Consider the following 23177-nt stretch of genomic DNA (forward strand, 5'->3'; position numbering starts at 1 on the left):
ATATTGAGGATCTTCTGGACAATGAAAAATATTTCTTGTTCTCATCACCGACGGTAACATTGTTACCGTTCCCAGATAGCTGTGAGTGTGGATTTTGGGCGAGGTGGGGTGGGTGGGTGGGTGGATGTTGGTTGATAGTCGGGGGGAGAGTTGGCGTCCTATTGCTGGTCGTAGGAGGGGAGTTAATGGTGTTGTGTGACCAGGCTGTAACTCGGCTTAGCCGTGTCATTGTGCCTCGATGACTATCGTTCCTAAATCTTTCAGACAATGGTTTGCCTGGTCCAGGCTCGAACATTTACAGGGCGTTATGGTACACCTGGCATATTACCAGCGTTCAATTTTAAACAAATTCATTCAGTACGCTCATGTTAAAACCAAACTGGACATCTTGCTGAAACCACATATAAAATAAAGATAAAAGCATATGCCTGACCCAATTCATCGTCCCGAGGCAAGGGCGTAAACTGTCGACAGAAGTCCGGTGGACTATTATAGTCAGTTAACGCCCTTGCCTCGGGTAGATGGACCCAATTTGTTTTTGACGATTATAATATGTTCATCTTATGTTTGTCATTGGTCAGTTTGCTGTTAAACGCCGTTTTCAGCAATGTTCCAGCAATATGACGCCCGCCTGTTTGTTTGTTTGTTGTTTAACGCCGCACTCAGCAATATTCCAGCTATATGACGGCGGTCTGTAAATGGTCAGGAGAACCCAACTTATACCCAATGATCATAATCGAGAAAAAAGATCGAGTTTGTCTGAAGCGGACGTGTACGGCATGTGTTGCTGCGGGGATAGCATTCCCGGCATTGAAGGATGGGTGTCTTGCCGACTGCAACGCGATGGGTACCTTTGAAGGTGGTTCAACAGTATTTGGCCATAGTGCACTTGATTGCCATAGCTCAACGGAATATGATAACGTCTGACATATTCCTGGGATATTTGTAGACATGGATGAGGATAAAAGTCTTATCTGGGAACTGTAGCGAGTGTGGTGTGGTGAGTTGATGTCAGTGTGAGGATCATATTTCATGTAATGCTGTGAATATTCTCCCAATGCATCTCTTATCCACTACGGCATCGAGTTCGAATTTCTCCGTCGAGAAGGGTCGGGTAGCCTAGTTGTTAAAGCGTTTGCTCGTCACGCCGAAGATGCGGTTCGATTCCCGACATGGGTACAATGCGTAAAGCCCATTTCTGGTGTCCCCCGTCGTGATATTGCTAGAATATTGCTAAAAGCGGCGTAAAATCATACTCACTCACTCCGTCGAGGAGGCTCTCTACTGGGGGTCATGAGGGAACATTTCAATTCTCAGATATTGTACCTTGTGACTGCATAGCTAGCTACCTTACAACATACTTATTTCGTACTTCTTTTAGTTCAAATCAACCTTGAACTGTTTATCACATTAAGTTACGTTGTGGTACTTGAGATATTCAGTGACCATCTTTCTCGAACTAGCGCGTTCATTGTCAAAATTATTTCAAATTCCCATTTACTGAATGTTCTGAAACTGTTTAGGTTGAAGACTGAGTCAGCAGGTTGAAGACTGAGTCAGTTGGTTGAAGATTGAGTCAGTTGGTTGAAGATGGAGTCAGTTGGTTGAAGATTGAGTCAGTTGGTTGAAGATTGAGTCAGCAGGTTGAAGACTCAGTCAGTTGGTTGAAGATGGAGTCAGTTGGTTGAAGACTAAGTCAGTTGGTTGAAGATTGAGTCGGCAGGTTGAAGACTGAGTCAGTTGGTTAAAGATTGAGTCAGCAGGTTGAAGACTGAGTCAGTTGGTTGAAGATTGAGTCAGCAGGTTGAAGATTGAATCAGTTGGTTGAAGATTGAGTCAGCAGGTTGAAGATTGAGTCAGTTGGTTGAAGATTGAGTCAGCAGGTTGAAAACTGAGTCAGTTGGTTGAAGACTGAGTCAGTTGGTTGAAGATGGAGTCAGTTGGTTGAAGATTGAGTCAGCAGGTTGAAGACTGAGTCAGTTGGTTGAAGATTGAGTCAGCAGGTTGAAGATTGAGTCAGTTGGTTGAAGATTGAGTCAGCAGGTTGAAGACTGAGTCAGTTGGTTGAAGATTGAGTAAGCGGGTTGAAGACTGAGTCAGTTGGTTGAAGACTGAGTCAGTTGGTTGAAGATGGATTCAGTTGGTTGAAGATTGAGTCAGTTGGTTGAAGATGGAGTCAGTTGGTTGAAGATTGAGTCGGCAGCTTGAAGATTGAGTCAGTTGGTTAAAGATTGAGTCAGCAGGTTGAAGACTGAGTCAGTTGGTTGAAGATTGAGTCAGTTGGTTGAAGATTGCGTCAGTTGGTTGAAGATTGAGTCAGTTGGTTGAAGATTGCGTCAGTTGGTTGAAGACTGACATATTTGTGGACTGACGTTGGATTATTCAAATAACATGTAACACTGCGTGCACGTACGTAACAAACTTCAGTGTAATACTCACTACCGTGTATGGAACGTGATGTACGGGCTCAGACAGAGACCACACAAGGATTTTTACCATAGTGCTAAGGTTGGTTACCTTCATAGTGCTAAGGTTGGTTACCTTCATAGTGCTAAGGTTGGTTACTTTCATAGTGCTAAGGTTGGTTACTTTCATAGTGCTAAGGTTGGTTACCTTCATAGTGCTAAGGTTGGTTACTTTCATAGTGCTAAGGTTTGTTACTTTCATTGTGCTGAGGTTGGCCACTTTCATAGTGCTAATGCTGGCTTATTTCACAGTGATAAGGTTGGCCACTTTCATAGTGCAGAGGTTGGCCACTTTCAGAGTGCTGAGGTTGGCCACTTTCATAGTGCTAAGGTTGGACACTTTCATGGTGCTAAGGTTTTTCTACTTTCATAGTGCTAAGGTTGGCCACTTTCATTGTGCTGAGGTTGGCAACTTTCATAGTGCTACGGTTGGCTTCTTTCTTAGTGCTGAGGTTGGCTACTTTCATAATGATGAGGCTGGCCACTTTCATAGTGCTAAGGTTGGACACTTTCATGGTGCTAAGGTTTTTCTACTTTCATAGTGCTAAGGTAGGCCACTTTCATTGTGCTGAGGTTGGCAACTTTCATAGTGCTACGGTTGGCTTCTTTCTTAGTGCTGAGGTTGGCTACTTTCATAGTGCTAAGGTTGGCCACTTTCATAGTGCTAAGGCTGGCCACTTTCATTGTGCTGAGGTTGGCCATTTTCATTGTGCTGAGGTTGGCCACTTTCATAGTGCTAAGGTTGGCCACTTTCATTGTGCTGAGGTTGGCCACTTTGATGGTGCTAGGGTTTTGCTTTTTTCATAGTGATACGTATGGCCACTTTCATAGTGCTAAGGTTTGCCACTTTCATAGTGCTAAGGTTTTGCTATTTTCATAGTGATAAGGTTGGCCACTTTCATAGTGCTAAGGTTTGCCACTTTCATAGTGCTAAGGTTGGCCACTTTGAGAGTGCTGAGGTTGGCCACTTTCTTAGTGCTAAGGTTGGCCACTTTCATAGTGCTAAGGCTGGCCACTTTCATAGTGCTAAGGTTGGACACTTTCATGGTGCTAAGGTTTTGCTATTTTCATAGTGCTAAGGTTGGTTACTTTCATTGTGCTGAGGTTGGCCACTTTTATAGTGCTAGGGTTTTGCTATTTTCATAGTGATAAGGTTGGCCACTTTCATATTGCTAAAGTTTGCCACTTTCATAGTGCTAAGGTTGGCCACTTTCATAGTGCTAAGGTTGGCAACATCATAGAACTAAGGTTGGCCACTTTTATTGTGCTATTGCTGGCTACTTTCATATTGCTAAGATTGGACACTTTCATAGTGATAAGGCTGGTTACTTTCATATTGCTAAGATTGGACACTTTCATAGTGCTAAGGCTGGCTACTTTCATAGTGCTAAGGTTGGCTACTTTCATAGTGCCAAAGTTTTGCGACATTCATTGTGCTGAGGCTGGCCACTTTCATAGTGCTAAGATTGGACACTTTCATAGTGCCAAAGTTTTGCGACATTCATAGTGCTAAGGCTGGCCACTTTCATAGTGCTAAGATTGGACACTTTCATAGTGCTAAGGTTGGCTACTTTCATAGTGCTAAGGTTGGCTACTTTCATAGTGCTAAGGTTGGCTACTTTCATAGTGCTAAGATTGGACACTTTCATAGTGCCAAAGTTTTGCGACATTCATAGTGCTAAGGATGGCCACTTTCATAGTGCTAAGATTGGCTACTTTCATTGTGCTAAGGCTGGCTACTTTCATAGTGCTAAGGTTGGCCATGTCATAGTGCTAAGGATGGCCACTTTCATAGTGCTAAGATTGGCCACTTTCATAGTGCTAAGGTTGGACACTTTCATAGTGTTAACGTTGCCCACTTTCAAAGTGCTAAGGTTTTGCTATTTTCATAGTGTTAAGGTTGGCCACTTTAATAGTGCTAAGGTCAGCCATGTCATAGTGCTAAAGTTGGTTACTTTCATAGTGCTAAGGTTGGCTACTTTCATAGGGCTAAGGTGGGCCACTTTCATAGTGCTAAGGTTGGCCACGTCATAGTGATAAGGCTGGTTACTTTCATAGTGCAGAGGTTGACCCCTTTCATAGTGTTATGGTTGGCCACTTTCATGGTGCTAAGGTTGGACACTTTCATAGTGATATGGTTGGCCACTTTCATAGTGCAGAGGTTGACCACTTTCATAGTGCCATGGTTGGCCACTTTCAGAGTGCTGAGGTTGGCCACTTTCATAGTGCTAAGGTTGGCTACTTTCATAGTGTTATGGTTGGCCACTTTCATAGTGCTAGGTTGGACTCTTTCATAGTGATATGGTTGGCCACTTTCGTTGTGATAAGGTTGGGCACTTTCATAGTGCTAAGGTTGGCTACTTTCATAGTGTTATGGTTGGCCACTTTCATAGTGCTAAGGTTGGACACTTTCATAGTGATATGGTTGGCCACTTTCATAGTGCTTAGGTTGACCACTTCCATAGTGCCATGGTTGGCCACTTTCAGAGTGCTGAGGTTGGCCACTTTCATAGTGCTAAGGTTGGCTACTTTCATAGTGTTATGGTTGGCCACTTTCATAGTCGTAAAGTTGGACACTTTCATAGTGATAAGGTTGGCCACCTTCATAGTGCAGAGGTTGACCACTTTCATAGTGCCATGGTTGGCCACTTTCAGAGTGCTGAGGTTGGCCACTTTCATAGTGCTAAGGTTGGCCACGTCATAGTGATAAGGCTGGTTACTTTCATAGTGATAAGGTTGGCCACTTTCATAGTGCAGAGGTTGACCACTTTCATAGTGCCATGGTTGGCCACTTTCAGAGTGCTAAGGTTGGCCACTTTCGTTGTGATAAGGTTGGCCATGTCATAGTGATAAGGCTGGTTACTTTCATAGTGATAAGGTTGGCCACTTTCATAGTGCAGAGGTTGGCCACGTCATAGTGATAAGGCTGGTTACTTTCATAGTGATAAGGTTGGCCACTTTCATAGTGATAAGGTTGGCCACTTTCATAGTGATAAGGTTGGCCACTTTCATAGTGCAGAGGTTGACCACTTTCACAGTACCATGGGTGGCCACTTTCAGAGTGCTGAGGTTGACCACTTTCATAGTGCTAAGGTTGGCCACGTCATAGTGATAAGGCTGGTTACTTTCATAGTGCTAAAGTTGGCCACTTTCGTTGTGATAAGGTTGGACACTTTCATAGTGCTATGGTTGGCTACTTTCATAGTGTTATGGTTGGCCACTTTCATAGTGCTAAGGTTGGACACTTTCATAGTGCCATGGTTGGCCACTTTCAGAGTGCTGAGGTTGGCCACTTTCATAGTGCTAAGGTTGGCCACGTCATAGTGATAAGGCTGGTTACTTTCATAGTGATAAGGTTGGCCACTTTCATAGTGCAGAGGTTGACCACTTTCATAGTGCCATGGTTGGCCACTTTCAGAGTGCTAAGGTTGGCCACTTTCGTTGTGATAAGGTTGGCCATGTCATAGTGATAAGGCTGGTTACTTTCATAGTGCTTAGGTTTGGCTACTTTCATAGTGCTAAGGTTGGCCACTTTCATAGTGATAAGGTTGGCCACTTTCATAGTGATAAGGCTGGTTACTTTCATAGTGCTAAGGTTTGGCTACTTTCAAAGAGAGAAAAGTTGGCTACAATTTAAAGGCCACATTAGTTTGAGTTCTCCTCCATCTACACATGTCAATGGTGAAAAGGGGTTTGACCTCATGTGCAAGATTATTCCACTTATAATGAGAGTGAGTGTGAGTGAGTTGGATTATACACTGCTTTTAACAGTATTCCAGCTATATCACAGCGTGTCAGTTTAATGTGGGAGGAAAGCCCAAAGTGATGCAGGTCTCAGACGTTTACATCTTTGGTGAAACCCACCAGCACGGGTATTGTGCTGACAAACCTAGAAACATAATCGGGGCGAACCGGGATTTGTACCCACTATCATAGGCTTCCAGCGTGCCCAAGGGATGCAACTCTGCACAGCGAATCCTGGCACCTTAGATGACTGGGCTACCCGTGCCCCCTATGCTTGGTATATGTGGCTGGTTGTACTAGTCCAGACTATATTTCAACATCTGTTGGTGCACGGACGTATATACAATCTTTGGTTGGTGTGATGCGGCCAGGAGATCCAACCACCATCCTTCCTCTCGTCAGAAAGACTACCTCCTACAAAAGGGTGGTGGTTAGCTGGCCGAAGAAAAGAACACTTTCGCAACCAAAGTTCCTTTGTTTTGGGGTAGTGAGAACTAAGATCTGATTTCAAAAGATCATTTTAAAACTCTTATTCCAAGTACATACAAAAATATAGCCAATGTTTCCCACTTTTATTTACAAATATATACACATAATTACATAATTCATACATAAGAGTATGTACATACATAGATTGTGAAACAGCAATTTACAAAGAGATATGTGGATATGTACAATGTACATGGGGGCCCAACAAGACCAGAGGGTCTCCCAAGACCTATACAGTTAAATACTCGGAATAATTGATACACAATAAGACAAACACATATAACAGAACAGGCCTGGATTGTGGTAAATAAATAATAGTGATAAAGTCATATTTCAGGTAAATAATATTTCCAAAATAATAAGGTTTAATTAAGCATCTAGATCCTTCTAGATACTAGTTTCACAAACCCAAGCATCTGTAATATGAGAATTTAAAGTGCATTAGGATTTCCTGTGGATATTATTAAACAAGCAGGTAAATTTAAAGTCATCAATTGACTTGGTCTTAATCAGGAATGCCAAGATTCAGGATTTGTCTCTGAAATAAACTTAATGCCATGATTAACTTCTATCACACACTGTGTTGAGTCCTAGGAACATTAGTCTCAGGTAATCAGCCAAGTTGCTGTGTTAAGTCATGCCTACATCGATCTCAGGTAAGCAGCCTGGTTAATGTGTAAAGTCATGCCTACATCGATCTCAGGTAAGCAGCCTGGTTGCTGTGTTAAGCCCTGGCTACAACAGTCACAGGTAAGTATCCTAGTTGCTGTGCTAAGTCATGCCTACATCGATCTCAGGTAAGGAGCCTGGTTGCTGTGTTAAGCCCTGGCTACAACAGTCACAGGAAAGCATCCTAGTTGCTGTGCTACGTCTTGGCTACTACAGTGACAGGTAAGCAGCCAAGATGCTGTGTTTAGTCATGGCTACTACAGTCACAGGTAAGCAGCCTAGTTGCTGTGCTACGTCATGGCTACTACAGTCACAGGTAAGCAGCCAAGTTCCTGTTAAGCCAAGGCTACAACAGTCACAGGTAAGCAGCCAAGTTGCTGTTAAGCCATGAATACAACAGTCACAGGTAAGCAGCCAAGTTGCTGTTAAGCCATGAATACAACAGTCTTAGATAAACAATCTTGTCACAGATCAATCCTCACAGATAAGTGGTCAAGCACTAGTAGCTGCTGCGTGAAGCCCATAGTCTCAAACAAGCACTGTAGTTACTGTATCAAGCCCTGAGAACTTTAATCTTATTGCTCAGATCATAGAGGCAAGTTTCCAGCAACTTATGAAAATTACAATGATAAAAAGCAAACAAAGAACATAACAGCAGCTGTTGGTAAAATTATAATCTCGAAAAATACAAAATTAAACAAAAAACAAAACAACTTTTATTTGCTTTGAAACAGTGTCTTGGGATGTGGCCAAGCAGATATGATAATCAAAACCATAATCAAACTTATAACATATGCAATTTCTTTTCCCCATGTGTGTAATATCCCCTATATCTGCTGTGTAATATCCCCTATATCTGCTGTGTAATATCCCCTATATCTGCCGTGTAACATCCCCTATATCTGCTGTGTAATATCCCCTATATCTGCTGTGTAATATCCCCTATATCTGCTGTGTAATATCCCTTATATCTGCCGTGTAACATCCCCTATATCTGCTGTGTAATAACCCCTATATCTGCTGTGTTATATCCCCTATATCTGCTGTGTAATATCCCCTATATCTGCCGTGTAACATCCCCTATATCTGCTGTGTAATATCCCCTATATCTGCTGTGTAATATCCCCTATATCTGCTGTGTAATATCCCCTATATCTGCTGTGTAATATCCCCTATATCTGCTGTGTAATTTCCCCTATATCTGCATGCTGATCAATCTCAGTCTGCAGTCCCTCGTCTTCACAATCTCACACAGCTGTGTACATGATGTATGAAGCAAACAACTATTCGTGTACTCTCAACAGACAATCTAGAACACTGCTTAGCTCAGATTTCACCAAAAGTGTCTATGGGCATGGTAAAAGTTCATATAAGCCCCACTGTCAAAACTCATTCCTCAATATGGCTGAAACAAATGCTGATGTGACATCACATTTGAACTCACTTGCTCAGTGACCCCGATCCCTTCAACTTACACATGCAAAATATATCCAATGCTATTTTTAGTACAAAAAATTCCATCATTAGATAGCAATTCCTTTAAATCCTAATAAAACAGTCTGCTGACCTGCAAACCTAATCCAAAGCAATGTTCTGAAAGTCAATAGCTTCCAGTTTTTCAGCCCGAGATGAGACAGAATGTTTCCCAGAGCTTCTCCACTCTGTAACCCACTAATCAATGCTGAGAACACCAGCAGCACGCTCTGTGCCACAAGGACAGCCTGACCCAGAGGAAGGAAAAAGACATGCTTATATTATCACATGCTGTCTGGACTCCAAAACTCTGACAGGTAAAGATCAATAAATGATACATGATACATTCTCAGTCTGCTCGGTATATCATTGACTTTTTTACATCACAGTCAATACATATAGGTCATAATTCACCAGCTGTTCACATCCAGCTGTTCACAATATGCATCCATGTGACACAGTATATCAAAATTCCCTCACATTAGTGCAACCCTCATACTGATGATGATAATAATGATGATGATGATGTTTGTTGTTTAAGGCTGCACTCTGTAATAATCCAGCTATATGACGGCAGTCTGTAAATAATCGAGTCTGGACCTGACAATCCAGTGATTGACATCAAGAGCATCGATCCACACAATTGAGACACGGTGACATGCATCAAACAAGTCAGCGAGCCTGACCAACCGATCCCGTTAGTTGCCTCTTACGACAAGCATGGGTTGATGAAGACCTATTCTACCCCGGATCTTCACGGGTCGCAACCCTCATAACGCTCAACAGTAACCAAGTACACACACATGTTGAATGAAAACCGTCGACACATATTCTATATTGTCAGACACAAAGTAATTCAGAACAGTGGTCAGTTTCAGCACACTGGCTAAACTAGTCATCTGAAGCAGTGAATGTGGAAATATATCGTGTAATAATAACCCACATTCTTCAAGTATAAACAGATAAATGAAGCAATAGAAAGAGTGTCTCCTTAACATGTTCATGTGAACCACTTTGTAATGACGTTTCCATGCCGTACCATGACAGCACTGCCTTGTTCTTAGGACACATTTGAACACTTAAAACGTTCATCAAATCCACCTGACCTCTCCCCCAACATGTGAGACAATATCAATCACAGTGCAACAGGTGACTCCGCAATGCCTTACTCCACATCCTCTGAAGAAACATCAGTGATGGTATCGACAATCTGCCCCAGCAGAACTACACTGACCTGGGAGTCATGGTAACAGGTTGCAATGATATTGATGTGAGGGTCAATGGACCAGTATCCCACAGGTCACTCGTGTTTGCATAACTCAGGTTCCGCATGGCTCCGCAGGGCTCAGCTGGGCTCCGCGGGGTTGGCCTACATGACCCGGTTGCGGTAGAAGCTGCAGAGCCCCCAACTGAAGTTCCATTGAAAGATGAGGGACAGGATGTACACTAGCACCATGCCTGTGATGGGGTACAGTAACAGTCGTGTGTTCTTCAAGAAAGGCAATGCTAAAAAGGAATAATAATCATCATCATAAACAGCAGTAGAAACTAACATTTTTGTTCACAAGTCCTTATAATGATAACATATAGCAAAACCCTTGAAAAGGGCAAATTTCTACTAGTCCTTATGATACCTTAATTATTGGGCAGTTTGGTAAGGACTACAGGACTAGTGTTGATTTTTAACGCAAAATAAATGTGTTTCAAGTTCCTTGTCATAACCATAATGTTAAAACTTAGAGACTTAGGTGGTTCAGGGTTTGTTAGTTTGTTTGTTTAACGCCGCACTCAGCAATATTCCAGTTATATGACAGTGGTCTGTAAATAATCAAGCCTTGACCAGGCAATCCAGTGATTGATGTCATGAGCATCAATCCATGAAATTGGGATATGATGACATGCATCAACCAAGTCAGCGAGCCTGACCACCCAATCCCGTTAGTCCCCTTTTACAGCAAGTAAGGGTTGCTGAAGACCTGTTCTACCCCAATTCTTCACAGGTACAGTGACATTCACAATAGCATTGATGCATACAACCTATTGGCAAACTAACCTAATGAGGGTTAAATAGATGGGACTTACCACTGTATCCAAGAAACGTTATATAGATGTAGTAGCCAATAGCTATTAGCCATAACGTGTTTCCAAAGAAACAAGATAAAAAATAATCTTGGTTGATGAAATCTGAAATGAGAGTTGGATAACATGACCATCATGACCAAGTCAAGTTCAGCATCAAAACAAAGCAAAACCACTTCATCCCAACACACATGTTAACATACTAACTATCAGATTTTGTTTGTTTCCGAATATGTTTTTTGTTTGTTTGTTTTGTTTAATGCCGCACTGAACAATATTCCAGATATATGACAGCGGTCTGTCAATAGTCGAGTCTGGATCAGACAATCCAGTGATTGATGCAATTGGGATACAATGACATGCATCAACCAAGTCATTGAGTATGATCACCGAATCCCTTAAGTCGCCAATTACGACAAGCAAAGTCACCTTTTACGGCAAGCACGGGTTGCTGAAGACCTATTCTACCCCAGATCATCATGGATTCTATCAGAAGACAGCAACAGTAGCTTATGTGTCTTGGAACAGTTTACTAAGAAGTGAGTGAGTGAGTTGGGTTTAACGCCACTTTTAACAGTATTCCAGTTATATCATGGCGTGTCAGCTTTCGCCTAAAGTGATGCAGGTCTTAGACATTTACAACTTTGGTGCTGATATGGTGCTGATAAACCTAGAAACATAATGGGGGCGAATTGGGATTCAAACCCACGGGTGAGTGAGTGAGTGAGTATGGTTTTACGCCGCTTTGAGCAATATTCCAGAATATCACAGCGGGGGACACCAGAAATGGGCTTCACACATTGTACCCATGTCGGGAATCGAACCCGGGTCTTCGGCGTGACGAGCGAACGCTTTAACCACTAGGCTACCCGACCGCCAATCAAACCCACGATCATAGGTTTGTGGCATGCCCAGCAAATTGCGGCGCCTTAGACAACTGGGCCACCAGTGCCCCATCAACAAGAATGGTGCAAAAGGCTAGAAATCTCCCAAGAGAGGAGGACTGTAAACATGATGAAGAAGACACTTACGATGCAGAAGTGGCAGCTGGAAAAAATGAAGGATGAGAAGTAGGGGGAAGAAAGCATTGAGGTGGACATCGAACGCGTAGCCCCACTCAACATCCTGCCCTCGAGGAGGTGCTGTGATCATGTACTTGTTTGTCAAATACCTGGGGAGAAAGTAACAAGCTCAGCTAACTGGACAGAGTCACAGCACAGGATTCATGTCACACAAGTCTTGGCCTTTTCAAGCTTTTTTCAAGGCTCCATCCAAAAATTCAAGTCCCTGCCAAATATATTTTCAACATGATTATTGGATTTTATTGTGTCACACTAACAAACACCATCCTGCCATTTGCTACACTTATGAAGAAGTGCTTGACTTATGTTCAATTTGATACAGATCTGAGCATATTCAAATCTTAACTGAACAGCTGATTATTTAAAGGGAGATAACTCTATGGTTACTGATAATAAATACATAATATACCAACAGCTTTCTTCCAATCTCATTAAAATCAGATCTTAGTTCTCGCTACCGCTAAACAAAGATCTGAGGACATCCCATTACGGGTCCGACCTTGCGCGAACTTTGACCGATCAATGAAATGACCAATCAGAAGGCAGCTTTCTCGTGCTTTACGGCACTAATTTCAAATTGGCGACTACACTTCGAAACATATTTTGACAAATTCTCGATTACAAATTTAAAACCTGAACAAAAGAACATTCTGGAATGGCTAATGGATGGTCTAGATTGTATTGATTCAGTCTTTAAACCAGAAACTATTGTTCGGAATAAAGTTTTCGAGGCTGCATGATAAGAAATCACATTCTGACTGTCACTTTCATAATCTGGTAAGCGACGCTCTGATTGGTCGGATGAAAGGTCGTTCTGACGTGACCCCTAATGGGATGTCTTCAGATCTTTGTTTAGCGGTAGCGAGAACTAAGGTCTGATTTTAATGAGATTGGCTTTCTTCAAATAACAGGTTTTAACCAGTTTTAATAGTGTTTCTTATTAAGGTAATTTACATGAGAGGGGGGGTGTTCACTGTATTTTCAAGGCCAACATCAGGTCGAATGCATATTTAAGGCCTTTCCAAGCCTACACCATGTACCCGAACTTGTTTGCAGGAACATTACTGTGTAGAACAGGGCCAATGAGCTTTCATTCCTAATATTTTACTGTGATTAATATTTGGGTGTCATCCAGTGTACTCACCAGAACAGGGTTGCAATGACCAGTCCAACTCCGATGCAGTCCAAAAACACGACCCACAGGAAGAACTTGATGAAAGCCACAACACTGAGGCCCAGCACAGCAACAAACCCAACAGATGATGCTGAAACATGATCCGATGAAGATGTTTGTTTGTTTGTTTGTTTGTTGTTTAACACCGCACTCAGCAATATTCCAACTATATGATGGAGGTCTGTAAATAATCGAGTCTGGACCAGACAATCCAGTGACTGACATTATGAGCATCAATCCGCGCAATTGGGATCAATGACATGCATCATGATCAACCAAGTCAGCGAGCCTGGCCACCCGATCCCGTTAGTCACCTCTTACGACAAGCATAGTCGCATTTTACTGCAAGCATGGGTTGCTGAAGACCTATTCTACCCCGGATCTTCACGGGTCCCGATGAAGATGACTACTACGCTACCATACACACTTTATTCATAATGTATCTGTATTTGCTTCACAACAAAACAACACTCTTTAGGGCTGACCATTTGATGTTCTTGATCATGTTGATGACACTGGTACTTTTCACCAAAATATTATTTGCTTAGAAAAAAACTAAAAACAGAACAGAGCAGGAAACAAGAAGAGCCAGCTGTACTAACAACCATCTTACAGTTTTAATCCAAAACCCTTGTAGAGTTTTGTGGAGGCAGCTCCATTACCTTACACTGCAGTATGATGGCCCACATCATGCACAAGAAAATGCATACCAGATCAAAATGGTGAAAGGTATCAACAAGGCAACAACAACAAAATAGTCTTGGTTCTCAGGCACCGCCCACATGATCATAAAGTCCACCGCATGTTTCGTTTTTATTTCCATTAAAAAAAAAAGTAAAATCCTTAAATATTTAAAACCCAACAGTAGTCAAATACAGTATTCCAGTATTTTACTTGTCAAGGAATACATTTATGTAGGGAGGCCCTTTCCCAGGTTGATGGTACACAACTGTGTATTTGGTTCACATGGTTCAGGTTACACACCTGTGTCTTTGGTTACATACTAGTTTGAACAAACAAAAAACATAAAAAAGACACCGCCAGTCTGCTCTATATTTTCAAAAACCATTGCCTGAGAACAATTGTTTTATTTGTTCAAGCCTTATGCATACCAGATCAACATGGTGAAAAGTACCACAATCTAGCCCACACAATGCATGTCAGTAACAGATATTTTCAAATTTCTTGCATGTTTTCACTCAAGTAGCTCCCATGATTTGATGCAGTTCGTGAAGTGTGAAATGGGGTTTAACGTCGCGTCCAAGATTATTGCACTTATATAGCGACGTGCATGCACGTGTATGTGTGTGTGTGTGGCTGCTTGAACTAGTCCTGACTGATGCCGATTTATAGTGCTAGCACACTGAGATACCACGCCACAGTTTAACATGAATATACCACTCAGACACAGTATACTGACTCCGAGCCGACCAGTCCTTGTTTTAGCCCCTTAATGCCGAGCGCCAGACAGGGTAACAACAAGTACCATCTTTTAACGCCTTTTGGTATGACGCGGCCGGGGATCGAACCCCGGACCTCCCGCTCTTCGGGCAGACGCTCTACCATTAGACCACATGGGCGGTCTAGTTCGTGAAGTAAGACCCGATGTATCACAATATAGATCTTGATTATCAACATGATCGATGCGACCGTCTTGTTTGGGAGTCGCCATTTTGTTTGAAGCAAATACAAGTGATATGAGAGGCGGAATCTGATTAGTCAATAGGAGGGGCATAGAAGGGACATAACTCATAATAGTCAATGGTGGCGCTACGATCGTGCTCAGAAATTCCAGCCTGGTTCGGTTCGGTTTATGCACAGTTACCTCCCTTGCCTCGGGAAGATGTGCACAAGATCCAAATGGTGAAAGGTATCCATAGTAACACAATCAAGCCCCCACAATGCATGTCAGATTATTTGTCATATGAGATATGGATGTGTAATGCCCTACCTAGAAGCCAGAAGCTGAGCAGCACAAGGAAGGCAGGATCATCGCGGGCCCACTGATCCTTTGTATCTGAAAGAAATATCAAATGTCTCTTACAGAAGACAGAATATCTTGAAGGATGGTTTGAAAAGGATTCATCACATGTCAAACATATGCAGTCAATTTTTAAAAATATTTCTATAATTTTTCTATTTCCATAAAATTCAGAGCTATTTTTAACATGTTTAACATTCCATATATGCAGCAACGTACAACTACAAAACCAAGCATTAACGCTTCTTCCTTTCTATTACTAGTCAACTCTCCATAACTTTAGTTATAACCATAACAACATAAGTTTTGAAAATTATTTCATTCCAATTTGGTAATTTCCTGCGAACTTGGGACTGAAAATCAGCCTCTGAGCTCGCCTAGACAAATCCCCACATAACACCAACACATTCCATTAATAATACTTACGTTTCCTATACTGGAAATTGCGGTACCTGTAATTAATAACAGATGAACAAGGTAAAAATAAAATACAATGAAATAAAATCACAATAATAAGGATTAGATGGATCTGTGAAGATCCGGGTAACAATTGGTCTTCAACAACCCATGCTTGCTGTAAGACGTGACTAAGAGGATCTTCAGACCCCCTGGCTTGACTGATGCTATTTAAAGAGCAAGTGAGTGAGAATGCTTTTACATCGCTTTTAGCAATATTCCAGCAATATCACGGCGGGGGACACCAGAAATAGGTTTCACACATTGTACCCATGTCTGGAATCGAACCCGGATCCTCAGTGTGACGAGCGAACGCTTTAACCACTAGGCTACCAGACCGTCCCTGCTATTAAAAGACTGGAATGCTGCTGAGTGCGGCGTAAAACACAACAAAAAATATGTTTGTCGTACTCAATACTGCTGATAGGATGTATTGATATATTGATCATTTTGTACTTTGGGAAAGAAATGGATGAATAAAAGTCCTAAATCTTATTTCCATTTTTTCCATTATATCATTAGCTGATCATTCTGGAAGCAAGCTGATCATCTTGATATACATTAACTTACTCAGATACTTACACTTTTTGTGGTGACGAAAACAGAAACACCATCTGCCAGAATGCATATTCAAAGTCCATTTGACGAAACTTGAACAAGCGTCGGAAATATTTTCGTCTTTTTGCTGTTGCTGTCAGTCTAGCCTCTGACTTAGAGGGCCCACTGAAGCCGTTTCCATAGCTACTGAGAGGTGAGGAGGGTGGGGACCCCGTCGGGGATAGAGGGGGAGACATCTTCGTGTAAGACATGTTTACCAATGATCTGAAAATATATACAGATTGTGCCATGTGTAGTTGCTAAAACAATTAGTGATGAATGAAAATTTTACTTTGTATTTTAAACCCCAAGTAGCTTAACTATTCATTTTTATTCCTCATTTTGACTGAGGACCCATTCTCTACTTCACACTCATCTGCAATCCGTCCGGGGCGTACAGGGAACGACACCCAGTAAGTTGTACGACTCTGTATTTCCACCATCGTCGCGCCACATCCGGGAACGACACCCAGTGCTGTAATTCCAGCATTTACTTACCATATCCATCACACAGTATTACTGGGCCCCAGTCCATGTTTTTTCTACAATCGTTCTTGCCTATGTTTTACATGCTTTTTACAATCGCAGGGGGGGAATGATGTCATACTTTTATTTGTTAGCTTAGCTAGGCATCTGTCCCCCAGTTTTTTGTGCCAAACATAATAAATCATTAAATTTATAGTTTCTTTTGTTGTCTCTGCATAAACTGAAAATATATACAGATTGTGCCATGTGTAGTTGCTAAAACAATTAGGGCTGAATGAAAATGAGGACAGATTTCATGTGTGTGAGTCGCGTGGGGAATATGGATACGTCCATGATTATTGTTTCAAACAGAATAACAGTTGAATGAACAGAAAAGTTTACACATTATTATTAGCCTAACAAAGTAATTTCCAACAATTACCATGGTTACACAAACATCCACTAGAAAATATCTGTGATGTCTATAGTTCAATATGCTTATGTGTGTTAAGCATATGCTATCAGAGTTTGTCCAATGTTTTCCACTTATCATGCTCATCACTATTAGATACCATAAGATCATCTGATCATTACTGTAGGTTTTAAACTAGGGGCGACCATGGCTGCTCTGCAACAGAGTTGATCGCCAAGATGGACCCTACACCATAGTGATAAAAGTGAAGATGGTTACAAGCTGCTGCGCATCTGGAATGATGCCATACATTTGCTGTGAACAGGGCATGGATACCTTTACCATGCATACTGGACAGGTTCCTGTACCTTGGAAAGGGATTAGATAATGTGTGCATCATTTTCACGAGGCAAGGATGAAACTGACTATAAAAGTCCTGTTTCCACCCTAAGTCCCTTGCCGAACTAGGCTGGAATTCCAGAGTTACATTTTGGCCGATCTAACGAGTCTATGCATAGTCCAATCAAAATCGCATAATGAACTAGACATCCGGTCTGTAAACAACATGGATTTCAATGTGCTGATTTCAGTCGACTGAAGGACTTGCAAAGCATGTGTATCACCACCTAAGCGTCGACAGATATTTTGCAAATCTTTTCATTTTTTTAATCAAGGTGGACAAGTTATTTGATGCACTTTGCAGGGTAAGACCAGTTTTATAACAAATTACATCTTGTTTAGCGATCAGCTGGTCTTGACCGGTCCATTCAGCATGTAGGGGTGACAGGACAAAACATACGCTGGTGTTGAGTTTCCATGTCCCCACACAACCATTGCATTCACATTCATGAAGTCAACCATTCATTCACTATAACAATCACACTATCATCAACACACAACCATTGCATTCACATTCATGAAGTCAACCATTCATTCACTATAACATTCACACTATCATCAACACACAACCATTGCATTCACATTCATGAAGTCAACCATTCATTCACTATAACATTCACACTATCATCAACACACAACCATTGCATTCACATTCATGAAGTCAACCATTCATTCACTATAACATTCACACTATCATCAACACACAACCATTGCATTCACATTCATGAAGTCAACCATTCATTCACTATAACATTCACACTATCATCAACACACAACCATTGCATTCACATACATGAAGCCAACCATTCATTCACTATAACATTCACACTATCATCAACACACAACCATTGCATTCACATACATGAAGCCAACCATTCATTCACTATAACAATCACACTATCATCAACACACAACCATTGCATTCACATACATGAAGTCAACCATTCATTCACTATAACAATCACACTATCATCAACACACAACCATTGCATTCACATACATGAAGTCAACCATTCATTCACTATAACATTCACACTATCATCAACACACAACCATTGCATTCACATACATGAAGTCAACCATTCATTCACTATAACATTCACACTATCATCAACACACAACCATTGCATTCACATACATGAAGTCAACCATTCATTCACTATAACAATCACACTATCATCAACACACAACCATTGCATTCACATACATGAAGTCAACCATTCATTCACTATAACATTCACACTATCATCAACACACAACCATTGCATTCACATACATGAAGTCAACCATTCATTCACTATAACATTCACACTATCATCAACACACAACCATTGCATTCACATACATGAAGTCAACCATTCATTCACTATAACAATCACACTATCATCAACACACAACCATTGCATTCACATACATGAAGTCAACCATTCATTCACTATAACATTCACACTATCATCAACACACAACCATTGCATTCACATACATGAAGCCAACCATTCATTCACTATAACATTCACACTATCATCAACACACAACCATTGCATTCACATACATGAAGTCAACCATTCATTCACTATAACATTCACACTATCATCAACACACAACCATTGCATTCACATTCATGAAGTCAACCATTCATTCACTATAACATTCACACTATCATCAACACACAACCATTGCATTCACATTCATGAAGTCAACCATTCATTCACTATAACAATCACACTATCATCAACACACAACCATTGCATTCACATACATGAAGTCAACCATTCATTCACTATAACAATCACACTATCATCAACACACAACCATTGCATTCACATACATGAAGTCAACCATTCATTCACTATAACATTCACACTATCATCAACACACAACCATTGTATTCACATACATGAAGTCAACCATTCATTCACTATAACATTCACACTATCATCAACACACAACCATTGCATTCACATACATGAAGTCAACCATTCATTCACTATAACATTCACACTATCATCAACACACAACCATTGCATTCACATACATGAAGTCAACCATTCATTCACTATAACAATCACACTATCATCAACACACAACCATTGCATTCACATTCATAAAGTCAACCATTCATTCACTATAACAATCACACTATCATCAACACACAACCATTGCATTCACATACATGAAGTCAACCATTCATTCACTATAACAATCACACTATCATCAACACACAACCATTGCATTCACATTCATAAAGTCAACCATTCATTCACTATAACAATCACACTATCATCAACACACAACTATTGCATTCACATACATGAAGTCAACCATTCATTCACTATAACAATCACACTATCATCAACACACAACCATTGCATTCACATACATGAAGTCAACCATTCATTCACTATAACAATCACACTATCATCAACACACAACCATTGCATTCACATACATGAAGTCAACCATTCATTCACTATAACAATCACACTATCATCAACACACAACCATTGCATTCACATTCATAAAGTCAACCATTCATTCACTATAACAATCACACTATCATCAACACACAACCATTGCATTCACATTCATAAAGTCAACCATTCATTCACTATAACAATCACACTATCATCAACACACAACCATTGCATTCACATTCATAAAGTCAACCATTCATTCACTATAACAATCACACTATCATCAACACACAACCATTGCAGTCACATTCATGAAGCCAACCATTCATTCACTATAACATTCACACTATCATCAACACACAACCATTGCATTCACATTCATAAAGTCAACCATTCATTCACTATAACATTCACACTATCATCAACACACAACCATTGCATTCACATTCATAAAGTCAACCATTCATTCACTATAACAATCACACTATCATCAACACACAACCATTGCATTCACATTCATAAAGTCAACCATTCATTCACTATAACGTTCACGTAACTTCACACTATCATCAACACACAACCATTGCATTCACATTCATAAAGTCAACCATTCATTCACTATAACGTTCACACTATCATCAACACACAACTATTGCATTCACATTCATGAAGCCAACCATTCATTCACTATAACATTCACACTATCATCAACACACAACCATTGCATTCACATTCATAAAGTCAACCATTCATTCACTCTAACATTCACACTATCATCAACACAAAACCATTGCATTCACATTCATCATGTTCATAAAGTCAACCATTCATTCACTATAACGTTCACACTACATTGTATCATCAACACACAAACATTGCGAGCATTAAACAAGTTTTATTGGCAAGTAATGAGTGAAATGTTTTGAATGTTATACTAATCTAAACCTAAACATTGCCAAATTAACATGATTAATATATTATAAACATAACATAATTTATTAGACAGGGTTATGAAATTACTTCTATCTGGGTGAAAAAAATTCTCATTTTAAGGGTTACAAAGTTAAAGCATCTGCTATGCAGCCACACTTTTATATATTTTCTGTTTCATGGATTACTTCCAGCTTTTCCACACAACAGTCAAAATAAAAATAAAAAGCTATGTCAATCATTTATTTATATGAAAGTCATTCAGCCATGGAGTTAAAACAGCAGCTGGCTTCTTGAATCGCTGAGAGCGATGTAGACATGGAATTTATATATAACATTTCATATTGTATAAGAGGGTCTATAGTACTACATGGTCCTAGCTGGAGACATACAGTTAATGTTTTTATGTTTAATTTATTTCATTTTTAGCTGCTTTCAGTGTGGGAGGTGGGACATAGAAACAGAAAACAAAAAATGTGCGCCCTAACCATGACAACAGTAGCAATAAGCATGATAAGTAAGTGATAATGAGGAAGAGGTGAAGTTAAGTATGTCGATGGTTCTGAGTGTTTATAAATCATGCATAAAATAATTTCTGATTGTGACATCACATGCCCAATTCGCAAACCAAAAGAGCTCCACACAGTGATGATGACAAAGCAAGTACTGTGGAGATTCAACTGATTCAATACTGTTTTTCATTGGAGGCTATCTGAAGTAAAAGCTTGCATGTTTTTCATACAGATGAGTTACAAAACACGAATTGTCAACTTGATTTGATTAGTAGCTACTGCTTATCAAAGCCTAGACTACAATATAGATAATGATATACATTGGTCGCATGAGTTCCTTGCGGCCAGATTCATAACCTAACTCTGTCACGGCGTCACATCTTACACAGTCCATTCACGTGTTTTTCATCCATTTCATGTTGGACGAGTCTACATCTAGATAAACATAACTTTTATTGAGCATGTTGAGAAAATATCCTAAAACGTGAAAGATTATTTCCATTTGTGTATTTATCCTCCACATGATGTCATCAAAGCCCCATCTTCCCAACACATGCCCAAGGCAGGAGGGTTAACTGACAACAAGAGTCCAGTTTACACCCTTGCCGAACTACACTGGAATTCCATGGCTCGATCGTAACGCCACCAGTGGCTATTACAAGTTATGTCCCTCCAACTGACCAATCAGATTCCACCTCTCATCCTCATAGCACTTCCATTTGCTTCAAACAACATGCCAGCGCCAGTCAAGACGATCTGATCGATAATCAAGATCTATATTGTAAGAAAACAGGTCTTACCTCGTGAAGTGCATCAAATCATTTGAGCACTTTGTAAAAATAGGAAAAGATTTGCAAAATATCTGTCGATGTCCATTTGATGGTACACATGCTTTGCAAATCCTGCAGTCGATGGAAATCTGCACATTGAAATCAGAACCGGATGTCTAGTTTGTTACACTATTTTGATTGGATTATGCATAGACTCGTTAGTCCAGCCAAAATGTAACTCCGGAATACCAGGCTAGTTCGGCAAGGGTGGAAACTGGACTTTTATAGTCATTTAATTACCTTGCCCTGGGAAGATGTCAAAGCCCTACACAGAGTGCTAGCGATACAGTCACTTCGATGTGTAAAGCTATATTGTCATGCACCTCACTGTCACAGTTGTAGTAGTATGTCTATTTATTTATGCAGAACAATATGTAAAGCTCACTGAAAGGCTTGACATTGGGCCTGTCTCTTATTTTAGAATAAGTGCGTTTATTTACAAACAAGAGACAAGTCTGGTCGTGTGATAAGCCTAATAATTGTTTGGGGGGAATAACTGTTTGTCATAATCATAATAAGTATGATCAATGAGATTTTTGTCGGTGTTGCAAGCGCACTGTGATGTGCAGCGAGCTGTTTTCTCCAGCAATGTTGGTGCCGTTTGACATCGTGATGTTTCTAGTGGATGTTAATGATGTATCATGGCGGATAGGCCTATCTGATGGTGACATCGAAGTTCACATAACTAAACGATGAAGTAAAACACTATTAGCACAGTTGTAGAAGAAACGCAACATGGAGACATGGATATTTGGTGAAATCATAACAAGCCACGTCGTCAACACAGATAATTCATCAAAACGCTGGGATGGCTCAGTACATAATCTTGTCGAAACAAATGTATACTTACATCAGATTAAAATAAACGTTCTGCTGCCCAACAACTCTGCATTAAAGCGAGTGAAAATTCATAGTTATGATAAGTGTCACTTGTCACAACTTCGCAGGAACAACAAAGCGGAAGTTGATACAACTCATAATTTCATCAACGCGCATGCTCACCGAT

At 40.5% G+C, this 23177-nt stretch overlaps 1 protein-coding gene across 1 annotated transcript; it reads right to left on the reverse strand.

The window, feature by feature from the left end:
- Nucleotides 1–9480: 9480 nt before the first annotated feature.
- LOC124120967 (protein unc-50 homolog) lies at nucleotides 9481–23165 on the reverse strand. The gene is made up of 8 exons (XM_046483906.2): nucleotides 23022–23165; nucleotides 16195–16434; nucleotides 15583–15608; nucleotides 15127–15192; nucleotides 13146–13266; nucleotides 11951–12090; nucleotides 10923–11024; nucleotides 9481–10346 (listed from the first exon to the last, which is right to left on the reverse strand). Exons 2-8 carry the CDS (start codon nucleotides 16419–16421, stop codon nucleotides 10210–10212), a joined length of 819 nt encoding a protein of 272 aa, XP_046339862.1. The 5' UTR covers nucleotides 16422–16434; nucleotides 23022–23165; the 3' UTR covers nucleotides 9481–10209.
- Between the last annotated feature and the right edge of the window lie 12 nt (nucleotides 23166–23177).

The sequence above is a fragment of the Haliotis rufescens genome, unplaced genomic scaffold (assembly GCF_023055435.1).
Source record: "Haliotis rufescens isolate VD_foot unplaced genomic scaffold, xgHalRufe1.0.p SCAF_50, whole genome shotgun sequence".
Lineage (NCBI taxonomy): Eukaryota > Metazoa > Mollusca > Gastropoda > Lepetellida > Haliotidae > Haliotis > Haliotis rufescens.

Excerpts from the sequence above, each read along its gene's own strand:
- LOC124120967 (XM_046483906.2), bottom strand. The coding sequence starts at position 16,421 with ATGTCTTACACGAAGATGTCTCCCCCTCTATCCCCGACGGGGTCCCCA. Across the intron at positions 15,609-16,194 it reads TTTTCGTCACCACAAAAAGT|GTACCGCAATTTCCAGTATA; the intron begins GTAAGTATCTGA and ends TATTAATTACAG. Across the intron at positions 11,025-11,950 it reads CCAGCTGCCACTTCTGCATC|ATTTCATCAACCAAGATTAT; the intron begins GTAAGTGTCTTC and ends CTCTCATTTCAG.